The sequence below is a fragment of the Balearica regulorum genome, chromosome 8, assembly GCF_011004875.1.
Source record: "Balearica regulorum gibbericeps isolate bBalReg1 chromosome 8, bBalReg1.pri, whole genome shotgun sequence".
In the NCBI taxonomy this organism is placed as follows: Eukaryota; Metazoa; Chordata; class Aves; order Gruiformes; family Gruidae; genus Balearica; species Balearica regulorum.
Window position 1 is genome coordinate 30,757,562 of NC_046191.1, and position 20,032 is coordinate 30,777,593.

The following is a 20,032-nucleotide window of genomic DNA, read 5'->3' on the forward strand; positions in this document are numbered from 1 at the left end:
TTTAGGGTGCTACTATCACAGCCACAAAGAAATTAGCTTTCAGAAAGAAGCCACTAATTGTCCACAAAGCAAGTTACTGCCAGCCCTGAAATGACCTGCCAATCCCAGCTGCACCCAGGCTCAGTAGTTTCAGTAAAGACACTTCTGTCCCACCCTCTCTCGATGTGCAACTATCACCAGAAAGTTACTTGATTAAAACATTCCTCCTCGAACTACTCCATGAGCCTATTTCAAGGCCTTCATGTTTACTCACTTCATCAGTAAAAAGGAAAATGAGCTGTTACTTGCTATTTTTACCTTGACCACCCTAGACTGTTAGTAAACTCTGCTCCATCCTCACCCAGCAGTGCAGAACTGCTGTGAACAATAAAGCCCGACTTTGAAATTGTATCCTAATATTTCAAACCAACCTGCCAACACAGCCAGAAGTATTTGCTCTACATATAAAACACAAAGCCGCTTTGGGTTTTGTAAATACATAAGCAACCACTGAAGCTAGACTAAATTAATAAACGTGTATTCCAATTCCAATAGACAGGACAGCACTTGCATGGCTTCACTTAGTAACTTATTATAATCTATGCCTTATAAAAAGGTTTTTACACATATGAAACACTCATATACCAGTGAGACACAAAATCAGGATGTAATCAAATCTCCACGGTTTTATGTACAAATCCCTCAGGACTTCAAGCTGCAAAACTGAATGTGAATAATTGCATCTATCTTCTAATAAAGACCATGTGCCTCAGGAGTCGAATACGCAAGTTTTCAAGAGCTCTGGATAATATTTTTGGAGGTATTTCTACTTCAAATAAGCAATCCAGTTAAGCAGAGATAAACACGCACACACATCAGTGACCTTGTTTAAACAATGCACCAATTATTGTGATAAATCTGGCTGCCAAATCTAAATATAGAGTGTTAGGAAAAAACAATGGAGTTTTAGTAGGAGACAGACTTCTCATATTTACTGTTTACCTAATTATCCAAATGAATGTGCAATTTGGCCTCTCTCCCCTTTTCAGGCTGCATGACCACTTTCCCATTCGGAGCCAAGAGAGTTCTGGCTGTTACTGGAAAACGCAGCGTGATCCGGCACATTTGATGCTACGAGTGCACTTGGTGCAATTTCAAAGCTTGCATCACGGTTTGGGTATGTGCGTACTCTGCTTCCCCCAGACAGCCCCATGCCTGACACAAGGCAGATAGGCACCGCAGGACTGAGAGTCACAGCTACAGAAACAGGGACTTTTTATTATTATTAATTTTTTTTAAATGAAGGCATGAGAAAAAAAAAAAAAGAAAAGAAAGAAAAAAAATCCCATTGAAAACCCATTCTAAGTTTCCAACTTTGGGTGTCCAAGCAGGAAATGAGGGGAGGAGGGGGGAATGAGGAAAAAAAAAGGAGAAGGAGAAAGTTCTTTTATTCAGGGTTATATTTTTAGACTATTACTAGTTTTGTTTTGTCATTGCGCTGCAAAACTAGACCTGTGTGAATTAATGCAGCATTATCCTTTCTAATTTTTGCTAAGTCCATGCTGCAGTATTAACCTAATCTTCTTACGTGGGACATGGCAGGGCATTTACTCCCCCAGCCCTGCTGTAGCTGATGTTTTTCCACCACAGATACTCCTGGCTGCAGCATACATCCAGCCATACATTCCCTCTTTCCCCAAACCATGTAGGAACATGCATGCTGTAAACAAGTAGAATTTCACCCCTGTTGTGCTGGAAAGCAAAAATCTACATACTGAAGACACCTAACCTGAAATCTTGATCTGTTCTTAAGCATACCAAGGTGATGCAATTTATAACCACAACGTATGGGAAGGAACACAACTGAAGTGCTTTTCCTCCTTGCTAAAAATACTCATGACTTAAAACACCTTTGCCCTTCTTGATCTATTGATATTTATAAAAGCAAAGCTCGATTTTACTGGGCAGGCTGAGGCTAGAGGAGAGAAATCTGTACCCCCTATTCCCCACTCTGTTTTAGTTCATAACAGTTATGTAGCACATTTATCCTTACTGTTTCAAAACAAGTTAAAACTAACTTTTTTTTAAAAATAAGTTTCTCTCCCCAGGTGTCATTGCTAGGGTTATTGTCACACTACTTTTTTATTTCCTTTCTCCATGCTTGCACAGCACAGGCCAAGCCCATTTGCGACTTCCCTCCCTAGATGCAAGTTGCCATGCATAAATCAATTAAACAGAAATACAATGACTTACAGTAAAGAAATCATTTGGGGAAAAAACCCAAAACAAACAAACATATGGAGTGCAACTTATTTATAAATATCTTCAAAAAGGAGCCTGGAAACATTCCACCCTAGGCTGGCGATGCACAAGGCAGAAGCGGCAGGGAGTGGCAAGGGAAGAGGCAGACAGAACAAGGTGGTGTTTTTTTTTTGTCTTGAAAGTTTTGTTTTCTTCTTTCCATAAAAACAAGAAAGGCCAGGAAATCCTCCCAATTTGGCATTCCCAACACCATCACTGGATGAAATACAAGGCCTTCGCTTCCTGCTCCTTCCTCACTTCACAGCAAGTGAGGACAGAGCAGGACAATGCCGACGTCAGATATCTCTCACAGGGATGCTACGGAGAAGCTGCTCCGTAGGTCAACTCTGCACAAGCTTGGGGTGATGCTATTTGTTTGGGTAACATGCAACTTCTTATCCCATACTAACACATCCATTTTTTTAACTATGAAAACCCAGATCAGGTCTTAGGGTTGGTAAAGCTCCTCCTAGACTTCTCATCTCTAAATCAAAGATTAACTGACCAGGCCTCCTGCAAAAGCCAATGAGGTTCTCCTCTTACATCACCAGCCAGCAGAATTTTGGGGGTAGAGTTGGTTAAAAGGGAAAGATCAACAAGGGGAAAAGACCCCAAAGCTCAGAACAACTCTCTCCACTTGCAACCCCGCTGTAGGGGGGACAGGGATCCCGTTAGCTCTGCTCCTGCTCCCAGCAGACATGGAAAAGTAGGAAAGGTGACGGAGCACACTCAAAAGTCTCCTTTCCAACCCTGGGCTCCTGCTTCAGAGAAGCTGTGCCCTCCTGTAAACCGATGGCAGAGCGAGGCACAAATAGCTTCACACTAAAAGGTGCTGGTGGCACAGGATTAACACACAATTCTGAGACTCGGGGAGAAGTCGCGCGGTTTTAACATCATGCAGTTGTGTGATTTCCAGCAACAGAGGCCAAAAATTACCTCCCTGTATAAACAAACACGTAGGGACAGGGGGACAACTGAAACCGAAGCAAAACCAAGCTTCTCCTGTCTGAAATGCTGTCAAGCTATCAAGTCCTCTTGTTATCTTGCTGACTGTCTAAAAAACTGACAGAAGAAAACTGAGTATTACTCTGGAATAAACTGGAACAGAGAAAAAAAAAAACCAAAACAGGGATAAATCAGAGCTTATCTTCTTAAAATATAAACCCCTCAAGGAATATAATTTGCAGCAATTAAATATAAAAAGACAATCCTCAAGATAATCCTTAACGAATCACCTTAAGAGTTTAATAAGTTATGATTTGGGGGATTTTTTTAATGCATGTATTAGTGTTTTAAACTGACCCGTCAAACCTACTTCTGAGCTTCTCACAACTGGTGAACATGGGAGCCAGAATAGAAAGCCTGCAAGACAGGTTAATTTCTAAGGCCACCAAGATAAATATTTTACACCTGTTTGTTGAGAAAGTTAATTCTTAAACTTTCAAGTCTCAGGTCTCAGCTTGTATCGTTCATAACTTCCCTGAACTTCTGCAGACCACGATGTATTCATCTACCAGACACAGCGACGTCACCATGGGAAGTTGGGTATCCTGCCATCCAGCTTTTTGACTCAGGCTCTCACAGATCACCAGGAAATTCTGGATACCAAAGGGTTTGAAAAGAGCTGATAATGCTATAGATATTTACTGTCCTACAGTAAATACATCATCACTTTTACACTTAAGACAGGTTTAATTGTTGATATTTAAAATAACCCTTATAGATTCCTTAGGTATTGAAAGTTATTTTAACAAGGTCTCTTCTGAGTTCCCTGTCTTTCTCTTCTGGGTCACTAAAGTTTAGATATGGGCTCTATTTTCCGTGCATAGAAAGCATGAGCTCTTTTTTTCTGTATTTTCTTACTTGCTGTGATCCATACACAAAGATGTTCCCCAACCAGCTGAGAAGAGGAATGCTCTGTTCCTGAAGCAGATAGCACGATTCACTACTTACACCCTGCCTGCTGAGTAGATCTCCCACACTTTCTGCCCAAGTCCCAACATTTTGCAAGCTTTCAGTGTGCCTAAATTAAGAGCTCTCTTTTGTCAAGTGAACAAAAATTCACGTTTCCTGCCAAACCACTAAACCACGTTCAAATCTTAGAACGTACACTCAGTTTAGCGTGTCTTAGTGGTTTGGGTGGAAATTCAGGTACACAGAGACTGGGTTTGCTACACTGCAATGGTCAGCTTGACAGAAGGAGGATCGTTAAGACTGTCAAGTCCAGAGAGAATCAATTTGGTATTTACTTGGGCATCCTGGATCACAGAAGTACAAACAAACACAAGCAAATCCAAACCTCATTGCTCACACCAGGCTGCTGTTGTACCTTGCAGGAGCTCTGGCTGTGAGGTGACCTTGTGGGAGACTTTTGTTGTTCAGAGCTGTTTAAAACCTTTCACTTCAGTGATTGTGGGTTTGCAACTCCACTGTTTAAGGTGGCACACCCGAGGAACCTGTAGCAAAGGTGGGAGAACACAGACTTCTCAAACTGACTTTTTTTACTGAAATCAGTCTACAGTGGCATTTCAAGTCTACAAAAAGCTTTCCAGAAATAGTGCACGATTTATACAGAGATAATTGCACATCAATTCCTTATTCAGAATCTTTTTGTCACATTCACTGGAAAAAAAAGTTGAGTTTATTCCTGTCCTTCATTCTTCTACCGTACTGGGTTTTTCCAGTTCCTTTTTCCACTCTCTCCTCTCTGCTCTTCCCATGTAACAACTATCAAACACAACCAATAGATAGATTAAATCATGGAGCCTTTCTTGTTGCAGTCACTGTATTTTCACAGCTGAATAGTCCATACCCATTCCATTCCAATCTATAGGGATTTTAAGAGATTGCGTATCACTGAAGTTAAAAGGAGAGTTCACCCACCTGCACCTCTGCTTTCAGTCCATTTTTGATAATCCTTCTTATAACCACAACTCTAGAATATCAAATGAATTATAGTTCAATAGATTTAACAATGTAAGAAATTATCTATTCCAACGCTAATTTAAATTTTCTCTTTTTAACGCTTTTTAAAGTTGGCAGTGAGAGGAATACTAAAATGAGAGCTTCAGCTCCTTTGCCATTTTAGAGCTCTCTAAATTTTGTGCTAGATAGTTAAGGGAATTTCTGACTGGCAATTTCTGGGTAATCCCACCCAGGTGTGTGTGTGTAAAATATAAATCACTGCCTTCACGTTCTTTTTCTATTACTAAATGCAATATAATTAAATGCAAGGATTCCTAGTAAAATAACCAAAGCCAATCACCACACACTACACTACTGACAAAGTTAAGCAGAATAAAAAGAACAATGCAGCAACACAAAAGAGATTAGTGACACATAACACAATTTCCCATTAAAGAAAAAGGAGGAATAAATGTGTATTTAAAGCTCAGAAATTTAGAGCCAGGAATAAGAGGGGAAACATGACATAGAGAGGAAGGGGAAGGGAAGAGAAGGAAGAAACATTATCTCAAGATCTTAACTTCAGGGATTCCAGGAGGAGTAAAGCAGCTGCAAAGAAATTCCACTGCAGCTTCTTCTGACATAGATAGGTCTAATGCTGACATTACCTGGCTGGATGAATTTGACGACTGATGCAGAGCTCTTGAAATCTGACAGCTAGAAAGCCGTAATTTAGCAAGGGTAGTTATTTTGGAGCACTTACTCAGGAAAAAGCTGAATTTAGCTCAGGGAAGAACTAGCCGCTGCCTGTGATTGTCCCAGAAAGTAACTGGCAACGTCAAAAGATTTGTACAGCTTTAAAAATCTACACACACAAACAGGAAATTAGTGTTTGTACTTTTTCTGACTAGCCTAATTATAACTTTCAGCCCCAAAGCAACTTTCAGTATTAATTGAACTCAAAGTTTAAATTTACTCTTCTACCTAAGCTATCATTGAATTTGTTATCTCCTCTCAGGCCCTACTAAGACTGGAAATCTCATTTTTCAAAACCAATTCTGTCCCTTACCATTATCTGATAACAACCCTCAGGATTGCAAATTTAATCATGATAGTAGCAGAATATATACTGACAAGTGAACCCAAATGCTTTAAGTGTTTACACCATCAGCAATAATTGGTGTTTATTTACATAGTGGCAGTAGTGGAGAGCTGGGTAGCTTCATGTCACAGCTGATATTACAACCACCCTCTGCAAACTTTAGGTGGATAAACAGGGATACTCAAAAAACTGATTAGGTCCAGCAATTAAGATAATTTAACATGGATAATGAAACATTAAAAAAAACCCCGTTTCCCATTCAGAATTACAGTGGCTTTCCTCTGGTATGGCTTAATTCAGTTTGGTATTAAATCAGGAAAAATTCTACGGATCACTAAAAAAGCCTGTTCCAAAACAGCTGGGGTATCTACAGCGTGCGATGGTGGGGAACGCACAAATCTCCAAAACTCAGAAATCCCCTTGACAGGGTGCTCTGTCGATAGAACTCTCCGAGCAAAACCACAGAGAGGAAACTGAAGAGTATTATCAGTCCAGTTTTTGAAGCTGGAAAGACTACAACATGGAACTCTTAATTATCTTGTGGAGAATCTAAGCCCAAATCTGAATACAACTTGCACTCCAGGAATAAAGAAATACCCTGTTTTGGCACGTCAGGAGGGGACTGCACATTTACTTCCACAAAGAAAAGCTGCTGTGGGACAATACAAGCAGCCTTGTTGCAGTCCCTGGGTTATTTGTAGCAAAGAGGAGATACAGAGATATAAAGAACAGGAAAAAGTTTACTTTTAATAAAATATTGTCTCTGAAGATACCTTTAGTGATTTAGTACTAATGACAACTTTCCTTTTTTAGAGGCTAAAATGTTTTCGTTATTTAAAAAAATTAAAAAGAAAAGCCATCTTAAGTTCCCAGTAAACAGAAATAGGATTTTATACACACTATTTAAGATTTTGTACTTTACACTGCTCAATTTCCTCTCCCTACTGCAATTACCTGTCTGCGGAGGAAATAACACACAACATTCTGTGCTTAGCTAGAAGGTTTATAAGAACAATGAATATACAAGGCAACGCCCCATTATTTTTAAACAGATTTTTTTTTTTTTCTTTTTCGGAATATTAAAAGACATTCTGAAGATGGGATTCTGACGGTTCCTTGACAGAAGAAAACAGCATTACTAAATCCAAACCAGACTTGGAATATTCCTGACAGCTGTACTGCAAGATTTTCATTTGAATGCTTTTGTTAGTAAATATGCTCTACAGCATGCTCAATTGAACTGGCAGCATAAATGTCACTGCACTCAGGTGACTAAATTAATACTGAAGCTCCCTTAGCCATGGCGTTCTGGTATCACGGCTTAGTGGCTACTACCTTTAAAAATCTATACTGTTTTATGTATGGCCATTTACTGTAAAGGTCCCCAATGTATCATCCTCAGGATTCTCCGATATAAGATATTCCTCATGCTTAAAAAAAAAAATCCTCCAAGGCACCAGAGGTTTCTGTTAGACTACGATTATTTACCTGCCAAAAGAAAGTAATGTTAAGATGGTGCAACCATTAAGGTTGTTACTTTTCTGCTATTTGAGAGCTTTGATGTGACAACCTCAACTTTCATTTAACAGCTCCTTGCATTAAACGTCATCTGAAGGTTGTGCAAGCTGATACGGCAGCATCGTTTGTGGCAATGCAGCTGAAATAATGAGTGTCATTTCAAACGTTAACTAAAAGGAAATGCAGCATATAGTTAGAAAACAAAGGATACGGCTTAGCTCTGTCCTTCTTTATGAGTCTTTGCTACTTTGCTGTTCTTCAACATTTTAAGATTTCCGTAAAGTTTGTCTTTTTCTATTTTTACAAGGCAAACAACAATGTTAAAGAACAGCCAATTTCAGTTGATTTAAGTGCCTCTTCAGCTAGGGCATGGCTTAAGCTAATTTCAGTTTATCTCAAATCCAAAAAAAATTTGCATTTTCTCCTGCAGCTGTAGACCAGCAGACAGGCAAATTAAACAGCATTTTAAGAGTAACAAGGATCTCAGGAGAGGAGAGATAAATACAATAGCATTTGGTGAGCTGGCAAAATGCCATTTGCCTACTTTGACCTTGACTTTTTATAATCTTTTTGTTTTAAATAAAGATCAAATCCTTAGGATGTTGAGTTTCACCACCACTTCATGAAGTGTTCACAAGTTTTCTACCATAACCAACCTTAAATGTATTTGTACAGAGGGGGTCATTTAAAAAAACCCAAAAAACCAAAACCATGCAACTGTTTCAAAGTAAGTGGAATATAACTGCTGCTGAAATAGCCTCTAACCATGTCTATTTTTATACAGAAGTCACCACCTAGAAGTCTCTTCTACAGGCTGATGTTCTTTCATTTAGTTCATTAATCCTGAAATCTCCGAAAGCTGCTGCCAGTTGGTGGTGGCTAAGCACATGCATAAATTTAGAACATGCAAATGCAAGATCACTTTTAGACATCCTATAAGTAAATCGCTCACTAGGAACTAAGAATGAAAGAAAAAAAAATTAATGGCATGAGAAGAGTTAAATAAAGAAGAGTGGTAACCAGACACAGACCCTACATAGTAAAGATACAATGTGCATCAGCCTATTTCACTGCAGACTTTTCTTCTGCCGGAATTACATGTGATAACACAACATAAGGGATAGATCTATATTCTTGCTGCTCCCCATACTTTAAACACCGGAAAATAAATATTGTAAGTGTCCTTTATGCTTCCTTATAATGTTTCCTTCCTGTGCCATTTCTTTTTCCATCTGAGCACTCCTTGCAGTGTTCTTTTTATCCACGCACTAGTATGAAGCTCTGGGTAGTAGCCCGGGATTATAGAACTGAGGGTTCAGCACCCAAACTCCACAAATGAAGAAACCAAACTGCCTTTGAGCGCACACTTTCACACGGGACACGACGAGTGCTTGTATTTATACACCCTATCCAAGTAGGTTTCCAAGTGGGTATGCCTTCTCTGGGGTGACCCTCCCACCAACTGTATTTCATACCATCCTGAACTTCCCAACATCCTGCAGGTATTAAAAAAATGCATCTAACACACATCCCCCACAGAGTAAATGATGAGATTTAAGTCTAAAAAAAATCCTCTCCAGAGATTCTGAAGTCATGCTGAAAGTTATCAAGCCGATGCTTATTCCAATGTTTCCCTATTGGCTAGGTTTCCCTCATCAAAGAACTGTGCTTTCAAACATTGATGGGCAAAAACTTCTCTGAAGAAATCTATGCAAGGTAAACATATGCTCTAGTCATTTAATATCCGATAGACTTCTCTACAAAAAACCTCTCTACGTTAATTCTCAGACTGCCTTTTTTTTCCAAGTGAAATTTCAGCTAGAATCATTCTAATCTCTTTCTCTCTGAAGCAAGAAAATATCTATCTATCTATCTATTTTCATTCAGTTTCTTTTTGTAAAGACTGGCTAATTTACCCAAAGTCCTGAGTTATTTACAGAGAGATCAGGGAGATCTCCTCTTCAGTTTCCCATATTTGTCACGCCACATCTATTACAATGTAATCAAGGCGATTACTCCGTTTCAAGTGATATCTCCATTTTTCCTAGAGGCAGAAATTCACGGTTTCTGAGAAGTCTTGAGTGAGCAAAGAGAGACTACCAAGTTTGGGCTGGAAGGGAATAGCATTTGCCAACAAGATCTCTTTCCCAGCAAAGACTAAAGCAATACTTCGCACATCCAGTCCATAACTTCTACACAAGATAAACTGCTTACATCTGTGTCTGAACTGTCCCCTCCACAAATAGAGGCTCAGTTGCAGCCTTGGGAGAGATTACCAGCAGCCAGTAATTCACACAAAAGTCCTATTTTCCAAGAACAACCTTTCATTAAAGTTTATGCCTTGATGAAATTGGCACTTGCACAGTGGCTAAAATAGTGCTCTCCTGTCCTTATCAAGCCGTGGAGCAGAGAGAAGTTGCTCTGCTTGGGGAGGGTCGTTTCAGTTTCCGATAACTCACCCCATCAGATCTAATTAGCCTGAGTTATTGAAGAGCCTTCTGCCCTATTAAAGATTGATTCGCTCAGATAAGTCGCTGCAGAAATTCTTTCCTGCTGTGCCAGGTTATGATGTTTGCTTTGCGGAACAGCAGCTTGAAGAAAGGACGCTTGCATCAGAAAGACACAAGGCTAATAAAATAAATTCCTGAAATTTGAGCCGACCTCTTAAAAACACTCACTGGGTGCGCATATAATCACACTCCATAATTATTCTAATTTGCACAATTAAGAGCTGAATAAACACCATAAATTCAAATGAAAAACCCCAGACACAGGCTGGTGCTGCTACTGGAATATTTTAAAATCCAAAATATACAACACTGCTGCTGACTATTTCTCTAACTGCTGCAACACGAGAGCACCTTATTCAAATCCAGTTAGGTACTTACCACCAAATCAGAAGAATAAAAATGAAGCAATAAAATTGTTTCTCCTACAGCTCATTAGCATTGTTTCCTTCTCAATCCCATCTTTTGGTACAATCACAACTGACACAATAGTTTATATGCTCCTGAGATGCCTGTCTCCTGCAAGCTCCCCACTCTCCCCAAAACATCCCAAATTAAAAGCCATCCTACTTAGACAGGCTGCTGCTGTTATTTAGCCAAGCTAAGGCAGAAATCCCGGGGCAGGCAAAGGAACAGACTTTAAAAGTGACCATACCCCATAACTAGCGCATTCCTCTGGATAATCATCTTCTCCGCGGACAAAGGTTTTGGCATTTCCAGGTAGCCATCTCATGCTGGAAATGGAAGATGAAAACAACAACAATACGCAACGGCTCTCTGCCCACTACTGTGTTTCTCCTCCTAGACACTTAAACCAACAATTTCTGATCAGTTATCTTTCCCATCAGGCAAGATGTTTCTCATACTCACCACTCAACGGCTTTGTCTGCACTAGCACCTTCCTCACCAGGCTTGCCATACTGGAAATTTTACCCGCGTTGTCTAAACCTGCTCAGGACCAAAGCGGGTGGAATAGTTAAAAAAACCCGCCTGCATCTAGTCTCTGCGTCTCCACTGGCCCCTTGGCTTTTTCTACTGAGGCTGCACAGCGTCTGGATGAACAAGGATGAAAACACACACACACACACACACGTGTGCACGCACACGCACAGGAAGCTTGGAACTGAATCAGTATTAAACGTACCGACTTCCTTCTTCATGCTCCAGTATCTCTGCTGTAAACAAGCACTGCATATTAGCTAAGCGAAGCCGAAAAGTCCAGCAGAGAAGGACAAAAGAAGGGAGTGGCTCCAGCAAGGAATAACTATTTTAAATACACAAACATCTTCCCATCAGATTAAAACTAGCTTTTAAATTAGGCAAATTCTGAAACCATTGTTGTGACAGAATATCTCAAGACAAACAGGAGACGCTGCTTCCTCCTCTGGAGAGGTCTCCTGGATTTCCAGTACGAAGCGTCCCGTAAGCCTTCCGAGTGCCTGGATGAAAGCCTTGAGAAGTGTTCATGTTGCTCTGGGGACAGAAAGCAAACAAGGGGGAGGCAGTTGCAAAAACAAGCCCTAAAAGAAACACCACCAGCTACAACCGCTGCACCTCATGGCATAGGTGCCATGAACAAGCAGGGTAGGGATGCTGAGCTTACGTCTGGATCAGACCAAGTGGCTACTAGCCCTGCCCCACAAGCCAGCCGCCAGCTCTCAGGAACAAGGTCAGCCTGGCAGGAGGGCACTTGTGCGCAGGGATTAGGCAGGAGTCAAACCACATCCTCTCGAGAGATCTCCATCTCACCCCACACAGCTTCGGGCAGCTCCCACCTCTGAGCAAATCTGAGAACACACCACAAGCATGCATTGGACAGGCCACCAAACCTAGATCTCCAGCAGGCCCACATGCTTGGCAGACAGGATGAGCAAGGGCAAGCAGAACCCACAAGAGAGCTGGCAACAGCCACTTCTGCCTTCTGCCTACCCTCACGGATGTCCTGCTGCAGACCGTGCCAAGCTGGGTGGCTCTGGAGAACATCCTACCAGGTCTGCGGAGGGAGTGAGCCAGAACACAGACCACTGCCCGTCCTCTGCATTACAACAGGCTGCAGCAGCAGCAGCCCTCCAAACCTGCAAGCCTGCCTCCTCCAAGTACCCCTGGAAGAGAAGACGGACAGGGCAGCTTTGGTCCCTCGCCAAGGAGCCAAGTGTTAACAAGGATCAGCCAAACTGTGACCATCCTCACCCAGGACCAGGGCCCAGCTGTAGCAGCCTTTTGGCCCACAGCAGCCCAGATGCTGGGAAATGCAAATCCGGTGGACTTCTCCCCACCCGCCCACAGCAGGAAAGGCTGAGATGGATGTGACTTCACAGCACCAGAAACTGTTCCCCTTGTCTCTGACAGTGTACCAAAGTTACAGCAGCTCTTGATCTGGGATCTTCAGCAGCCGGATCTTTACTGATGACACTAATGGAATAATGCCTGACCACTGTGCGGTTTCTCAAAGTCGCACAGTGGCCAGCACAAAAGGCTGAGTGAAGAGAAGCTGGCAGCTTGGCAATACTTAGCCCCAGGATGATAAGAAGTGCCTTTCTGAAAAAGCTGCCATCTTACGCCTTTTCAGACAGCTGCATGTTATTTATCTTTGTATCAAAGCCCACTTATCTCATAAAAGAGCTTTATTACATCCAAGCTGGAACACTGAAAGATCTGCAACTACTCAACAAACATCCTTTTTATTATCACCTTGCAAAGTTGGCTACTAAAAGATCTCTCATTTTTGCTTAATCTCTTGATATGGCAACAGCAGATTCCACAGTCCACTTCTTCCCCTCCCCTCTTTCTGTTGTGTCTTTCAAGACAAACCAAATTCTCATAAAAGTGAAATAAAATTAAATTGCTGCTATTGCTTAAGGCATGTAACTGTGAGATCAAGGGGTTGGGGTTAAAAAAAAAAAAAAAAAGATAGAGCTGCTCTTAAAATCAGACTTCACAGGGTACACGGGACAAGTTTCACAACAATCCTCCACATAAGAGAGAGAAGTCCACTTACAGAGAAAGAAGGGAACATTGGGCAAGCAGGATGCAAGCCCAACAATTTTCTGCCAAAGGGCTTCTCCCTGTTCCACCATCCAAGCTTAAAAAGTGACACTTCGTTATGGAAGAAGTGGACACAGTTTCAAACCTTCATTTCCATTTAACCAGAAGCAACACACTAGCACGTAAGAGTGACTGAGAAAGCGTCCCTCCGTGCTTGCACCCCTTCGCTTGGCCAGCCATACCATCCCATGTGCCGCAGCCAGCCCCCGCCCTGCCAGAAGCCTTCATCCATACATTGGCTCACCTCTCAGTCTTCTCTCCTGAGATCCAGGCAGGGAACAGGTCATGCAAGTTGTTATTCTGGCAAACTTTTCCCTGCTAATCTTTCAAGTGGGCCCTGGGATCAACCTCTACCTATAGCATGATGATTTAAAAAAAAAAACACAAAAAACACAACACACCCAAACATTAACAGTCTCCAATAACAAAATGTGCATTCACATCCATTTGGGCTTGACTCTGCCCAGCCACACAGACATAAACCATCCCGTAGGACCGTGCCTAGATACGTACGTGCGTATACATGCACACATCCAGGGACAGTGCAGGACCATCCCCAATCTCTTGGGTAGCCCTTGAGAGGTTGGGAAGCACATTGTGACCAGCATCAACATCATGCAAGTCCCACTTGGGAAACGGATCTGTACACAAGATAACGTGAGGTTCGTGTAGTCCCATATGCCAGCTAACTGCCTTAATACAAGTGTTTATGTGCACATCTACTGAAACACATCCAGAATTTCATTGTTCAAGTGTAATGAAATCACTGCTACAGAACAAAACACAAATCATTTCTTTAACACACGTCAGCCAAAGAAGGCTTCACATTAACGCCCTCGTCCCTGCCAAGTACTGAAACAATTACTGCATGAATATTAACAGGGGTTCCTCGGCAGGATGATGCGATTATCACAGGGAATCTCAGGAGTCGCTGTGAGACTCTTCACAATGCCTCAAATTTATATCAATTAAAAGAACGATTACTTCAGGCAGCAGAGGCTCCTCAGCCTGATTACAGAGGGGGTTCCACGTAATAAAAATAACAAGCCCCAGGATGAGACAGCTTGGGAGCAATGGAAAGAAAACATTGCTGCTTCCACTGACTACACTCTGAGGAGTCACAGGCTTTCACATTTTCAGAAAGGGAAAAAGACGACAGCAGCTCTGCTGCTTCTCGCACCCCATCAGGAGAAGAAAAATTGTCTTGACTGTGGTATCTGTTTAAGATTGTGTAAAAAGAGGAGTCTGGTCAGTGAACTTCGTGAACACCGTAACATACAGAGATGGGAATGGGGAGGATGAAGAGCAGCACGCAGGCTTCAGTCCAGCAAAACTGCTCAAACTCTTCCACTCATTTCCATTTTCAACCCCACTTCCTCAGTATTAGGGGCTTTCACCTGCTACACACCAAATTTAATGGTATATTGTATACTTTTGCAGTGATAGCCGATTACAGCTCCTCACCCGGTTCCAGAAACACAAGGAGGCATGCAGTCTCCTGAGCAGAGCCTGCCCAGGGTTATGGCTCTCTTGGTGGCTAGGACTTTCAAACCTTCTTCAAAGGTTTAATGCTTTAGTCTAAAGCTTCAAAAGCAGCACCTTAAAACTGGGCATCTCCCCTTTTGTTTGCCATATGGATTATGGAAAGATGTAATGAAAGCTTGTTCCTAACAAAAATATAAGATCAATCATATTTTTAATATTATGTATAAAAGCAGTACTTGGAATTTTTGCTTCATTTGCAAATATACTCAAAACCAGAGAAATTATAACTTTGGGTAGGTAGGATCCTGTTTTAAGTTTGGGATCTCGTACATTTATGATACGCGATTCTGAATCAAGACATAAAGAGGGGGTTGTGATTTCAGGTCCCATTTGTACTAAGGATCCACTAGCACCTCCAATTTTACAGGCTTTACCAAAGAGGAAGGACATCCTCTCCCCACCCTTGAATACCTCTCCTTCTACAGACTCTTAAAAAAAAAGAAAAAAGAAAAAAAAGAAAAAAGTTGACACCCAGCACAGTGACCTGATGTTTTCCATGCATTTGCCCTCTGATAAGCACACAAATGCCTTCTGCAGGGCGTTTTCCCTGTTAACCTTCCTGAACAAAAACACTAATGCTCAGAAGAAAATGGAACCTAATACACTAGGTAACGATACTAAATATAAGCAATGAGTCAAATTACTTTGTTTCTGAGGCGTTCAACTTAACAAGTTGTTTCAGAAGTTCAAAACCTGTGCTGAGCCTAGAAGAGATGATAATTTCTCATTTTTGAGTAATTTTTTTTTTTTTTAAAAGTGAAATGTGTTCTTAAAAACAGAATTATTACAGAACTCCGAAACAGATGCAGTTCAGGCAATTCTTTATAACAGCTGTTACTATGAAAAAAACCTCATCACCCGCGACCACCTAAAAAACATGGTTATAACTGGTATAAGTAAAGAGAAACGAGGTACAGGAAAAAAAAAAAAAGCACGCAGGACAGAGAGTATCCAGGAGACTGCTGCAATTCCTTTCGGACTGCTGCTGCCATGGGTTTGGCACCAAAGACAGATTACATTGGCTGGGATGGCCACGGCCAGGCACAAAGCTGAGTGTGCAATGGGGGACTCTGCACCCCAACTCCACCAATTCCAGCAGAAGGATGGGAAAAGTCCAAAGCGTTCAACCGCCCTTGACAGCAAAGTCTCAAGGCTGGCGAAGCGACAGAAAGCCAGTGGGAGATGCTTCCCGCTATGCGAAGGACAGTGGGAGGTTGCTTTTGAAACAGAAAAATACACGCTTTTAAAAAAGAAGAGATTAAATATCTAACGGACAAGTCAATGGAGGAAATCAATGATGCATTAACAGTTTTGATCATTCTCAAAGTATTTACACAGTATGCATTCAAAGACTTTCTTTTTAAAAAAAAACACAACCCAAAGAGATTAAAGACCCGCTGGACTGTTAAAGAAAATATTCACATTTGCATGTTCATTTTTTTTTTAAGGTTTATCTCTACAGATATTCACCAAATCCCCACCCCTGCAAATTGTGTCCAATCTAGAAAAAGTAATCAACCTGAAAAATTTGATTTTTAAAGTCTTTTCAGTACCACATGTCTCTGCACATTAACTGGGAATCAAGATAGCCAGGGAAAAGAGTACTGAGATGACAGAGATCGCTATAAATTTGAGTATATTTTCTATGTCTAAATGCCAATAGCTTCGTGTTTCTGGTTTGCTTTAGCATAATTTGAAACACAAGGAAATTATCAGTAACTGCAGACATTATTAATGCTGCTGTGACTGATACAACAATAATGCTTTACAAGACATCTATAGCAAGGGGGGGGGGGGTTGTGGGGAGAACCATATAGACTTCCAGAAATGCATTGATAAAAGGACATAATGTCATCTTGAATCTAAGATGTCAAAACCAAACATGTCTAATAACTCTTGAAAGGACAAAGAACCACTGTAAAAAAGTTGCAAACATGGACTCACTCTGTTCTGCATGCAGCATGAATTGTCTGAAATAGAGACCATTATTTTATCTACATTTTGCTGTCTGCAAAATCGAACTTTCCACCAGCAGCTCAGCAAGTTCTCAGTACGGGGCTGAGGTCCGTCCTCCCCTCAACAACCAAGTTCACCATGGCTGTGGAGGTCCGAACGCGTGTGGTACAAAAGCTGTCTTGTCTCCATTTTTTTCAAACCCCATGTTTCTTCCCCCAAACAGGTCTCCCTTTCTTCTCCAGCAATCTACCTCCTCTGGAAGAAGTCCCTTTCTCTGCAGAGAACAAAAGAGGACAGGAAGATGAGGCAGGTTGTCTAATAGAGGGATGTGAGTCTAGACGAGGGGATCTTCCGTCTGTCCTTAGAGAAGCAGTTGTTGGAATCTGCAGGGCAATCTCAGCAGCTACAGGTGGTCGCAAAACAAAACAGGTAGTCTGCTACTGCGTGCAAGTGTCTGTTCTGCCTAGACACAAAACCTGCATGGATAAGGCAAAAAAATCCCACAAAAATGTAAACTTCACTGAGACAAGTGTTTCTTACCTCTAGCACAATATCCTTGATGAACAAATTAACTTTGCTGGAGTTTATCCAGTATTATAAGGCGCACTAAACAAACAAACAAAAAATCTATAAATAAGAGTGAGGTTTTAAATTCTGCCAATGAAAGGTTTTGATAAGGAAAAATTTACAGATTGCTTTCTCCTCTCCCACTGCCCTCCCTCCCCCAGAAGACAGAAAATTTTCTGCACAAACGTGCAAGTAAAGACGTGCTAAAGATTGCTTTTGAGCTGCTATTTGAGCCAGACCAAAAGAAAAAAAAAAAAGTAGAAGAAGCTAAATTCAGAAGACAGGAAATCTGAAACGAAAGATGAAAAAGAACTGGATAAATCATGCCATTGCCAGTAAAGGGGGAATGCCTTTGTGGCTGACACATAGCTGTGTGTGCCAGCCTGGCAGATCTCGGCAGCAAGGAGTTTTCAGCAGCCTCATCGCCTCTGTTAACTGCTGAGTGAATAACCCAGAATCCCAACAAACAGGAAACTTACTGGAAACTGAACAAGAAACAGCCAGTCGTTCATTCTGCAGGTTAAGGTGCTTTTAAATGAAATGGACAATTAAGAGATTATAGCTTCTTAATCAAACCACATATTTGAAAGATGCATGGGAGGAAAGAAGGGAAGGGGGAAAGTCAGGGAGACTGAGAATGGGAAGCTCAAAAAAAAAAAAAAGATCAGTTATCTACAACAGATTAAATGGGGAAAAAAGAGAAGAAATGCACACTTAGGTTTTGTCTTTACATACTCTTCTGGTCCTCATGCAGGACTTTGCAGTCCTTAGCCCAGTGTAAACAGACATACATAAGCTGGAAATGGACGGGGCATCTCTCTAGAAAAATAATTTTGGGGTGTGTACAGGAGATAGAAGCGTGTTTCTATAACCCTATGCTCAGCACGGGGAGGAAATGCTGTTTGCGCTTGCAGAACATCCATCTCACTTCTGATTGCTGTTACTGCAGGGCTGTTCCTAGTTCTTGCCACTGACTTTGCTGGGAGGAGAGATCAACGATTTTGTTGTCAGCACCAGTGCAAAGAAAAAAAAATAAAGCATCAGACCTCACTTTGCCCTGTGCCCCTCATTTCAGAGGAGGATCTCCAACTGAAAGATGATAGAGAGAGACAAGAAGTGCCTTCTCACATACCTTACTGGTGCTTTGCATAAAGAGTACATTCACTAGTAGGCTAATGAATTACCTATTCTATTGTAGGATATTGTCAAGTTAAAACAACAAAATAGCATTATTACTGTGTTATTACTAAAATTCAAATAAATTTCAGTAATAATAATGTTAGTTATAAAAAATAAAACATGCAGTTAATGAAAGTAACTGACAGCAATTGGAACTTTGCCTACTCTGCAAGATAGAAGATACTCAAAAGTCCCTCTCCTTCATTTTCAGTCACCCCTTGGTGATATCAAACTTACTAATTTGCAGCTTCATTGATAACTCCCCAAGTCTGGAATAGGTTTATTGCTGGTGTCAATATCCTAAAAGCAGATATTAAATCTTTAACATAAAGGCTTTCTTTACCAAGAAGCTCAGCCAACCAAAACCATTTTTTAAAAGCCTTTCTCAACAGATAACAATTTGTCTCCCTCTCACCTGTTTAAAATAATTCTCATGGCTCTTAAAACATTAACATACTCCCCTAAACCTTAAGGTTAAGTTCTAAAAATGCAAGAGGTACGAACCCTTTTACCTCCCCAGCTCCCAAGTATGTCATCTTTCCAGGCGACTGCACCCTCAAGGCAGCTTGCTCCCCAAACCTTCAGTAAAAGGGACTACTGAGCTCCGGAGCTGGAATAAGAGGGGGAAAAATTCTAGTAGCAGTGAGCTGTGATACCAGTTGAGGTGTATTATGAAACCTCCCCAGCATGCAATAACCAGAACCATGCTCTGGTCCTAAAAGGGACCATGCATTTGCAGGAGAGGACGAAGCGGAGCCATCCTCCACCTGGAGCAATCCTCCCAGAAGGAATTTGGAAGTGTGAGGCCAGGCTGCTGGAGTCCTCCTCCAGGACAGCAGAAGAAACTGGTCAGTCTCTGCCTTTCTCCTCGCAGGATCTCCCTCTTGCCCCCACCACCAACCAGACATTTTTAATCGCTGTGACTACATATGAGATCTTAGGCTTTTGCAGTTGGCAGACAGCTGCCAGAAACCCACTCTTAATCCCTTAACTTGAGCACATTCATAAGGAAAACAGAAGAGTTCAGAACCACATGAGAATCTTGTAATTTGCTCTCCAGAATAACCCTAAAAGCCCATGGCAATCCACGTGCAAAGGAATGTATTTTTCCTTACAAAACCTCAAATAAGCATTTCAGTCCCATGTCATCATGGGAATCAAAACTACCAGTTTTGAAATATCATAGATTTGTACATTGGCTGTATGAAAGTCCAAATGTGTAGTTTAATGAAGCAATTGTTTTTCCTTTAGCAGAACAGAAAGGCAGTTGTTTTCAATTGTTTTGCACAAATCTTCCTCATCTGCTTTCCCAAGCAGATTTTTACATGAGCATACGCACACCTCTGCCAAGGGGCGGGTACTTGTATTTTAGAGTAGGTGAGAGAAGGAAAAAAAAAAAGCTACAAGATATTGTAGCCCAAAAAATCAA

At 41.3% G+C, this 20,032-nt stretch overlaps 1 protein-coding gene across 7 annotated transcripts in view; it reads right to left on the reverse strand.

Annotated features, from left to right (window-relative positions):
• Positions 1–20,032, reverse strand: part of RASAL2 (RAS protein activator like 2) — a 186,753-nt gene that overhangs the window by 137,193 nt on the left and 29,528 nt on the right. The window contains exon 1 of one of the 7 annotated variants that reach the window (XM_075760439.1): positions 13,601–13,658. The exons of 5 other annotated variants lie outside the window; for them this stretch is intronic. In XM_075760439.1, coding sequence (XP_075616554.1) covers positions 13,601–13,643 — 43 coding nt within the window. In that variant the 5' untranslated portion in view covers positions 13,644–13,658. Of the gene's footprint in view, positions 1–11,181; positions 11,335–13,600; positions 13,659–20,032 lie in introns of those variants that run through there. One more of the 7 variants, XM_075760438.1, reaches the window with a different exon arrangement.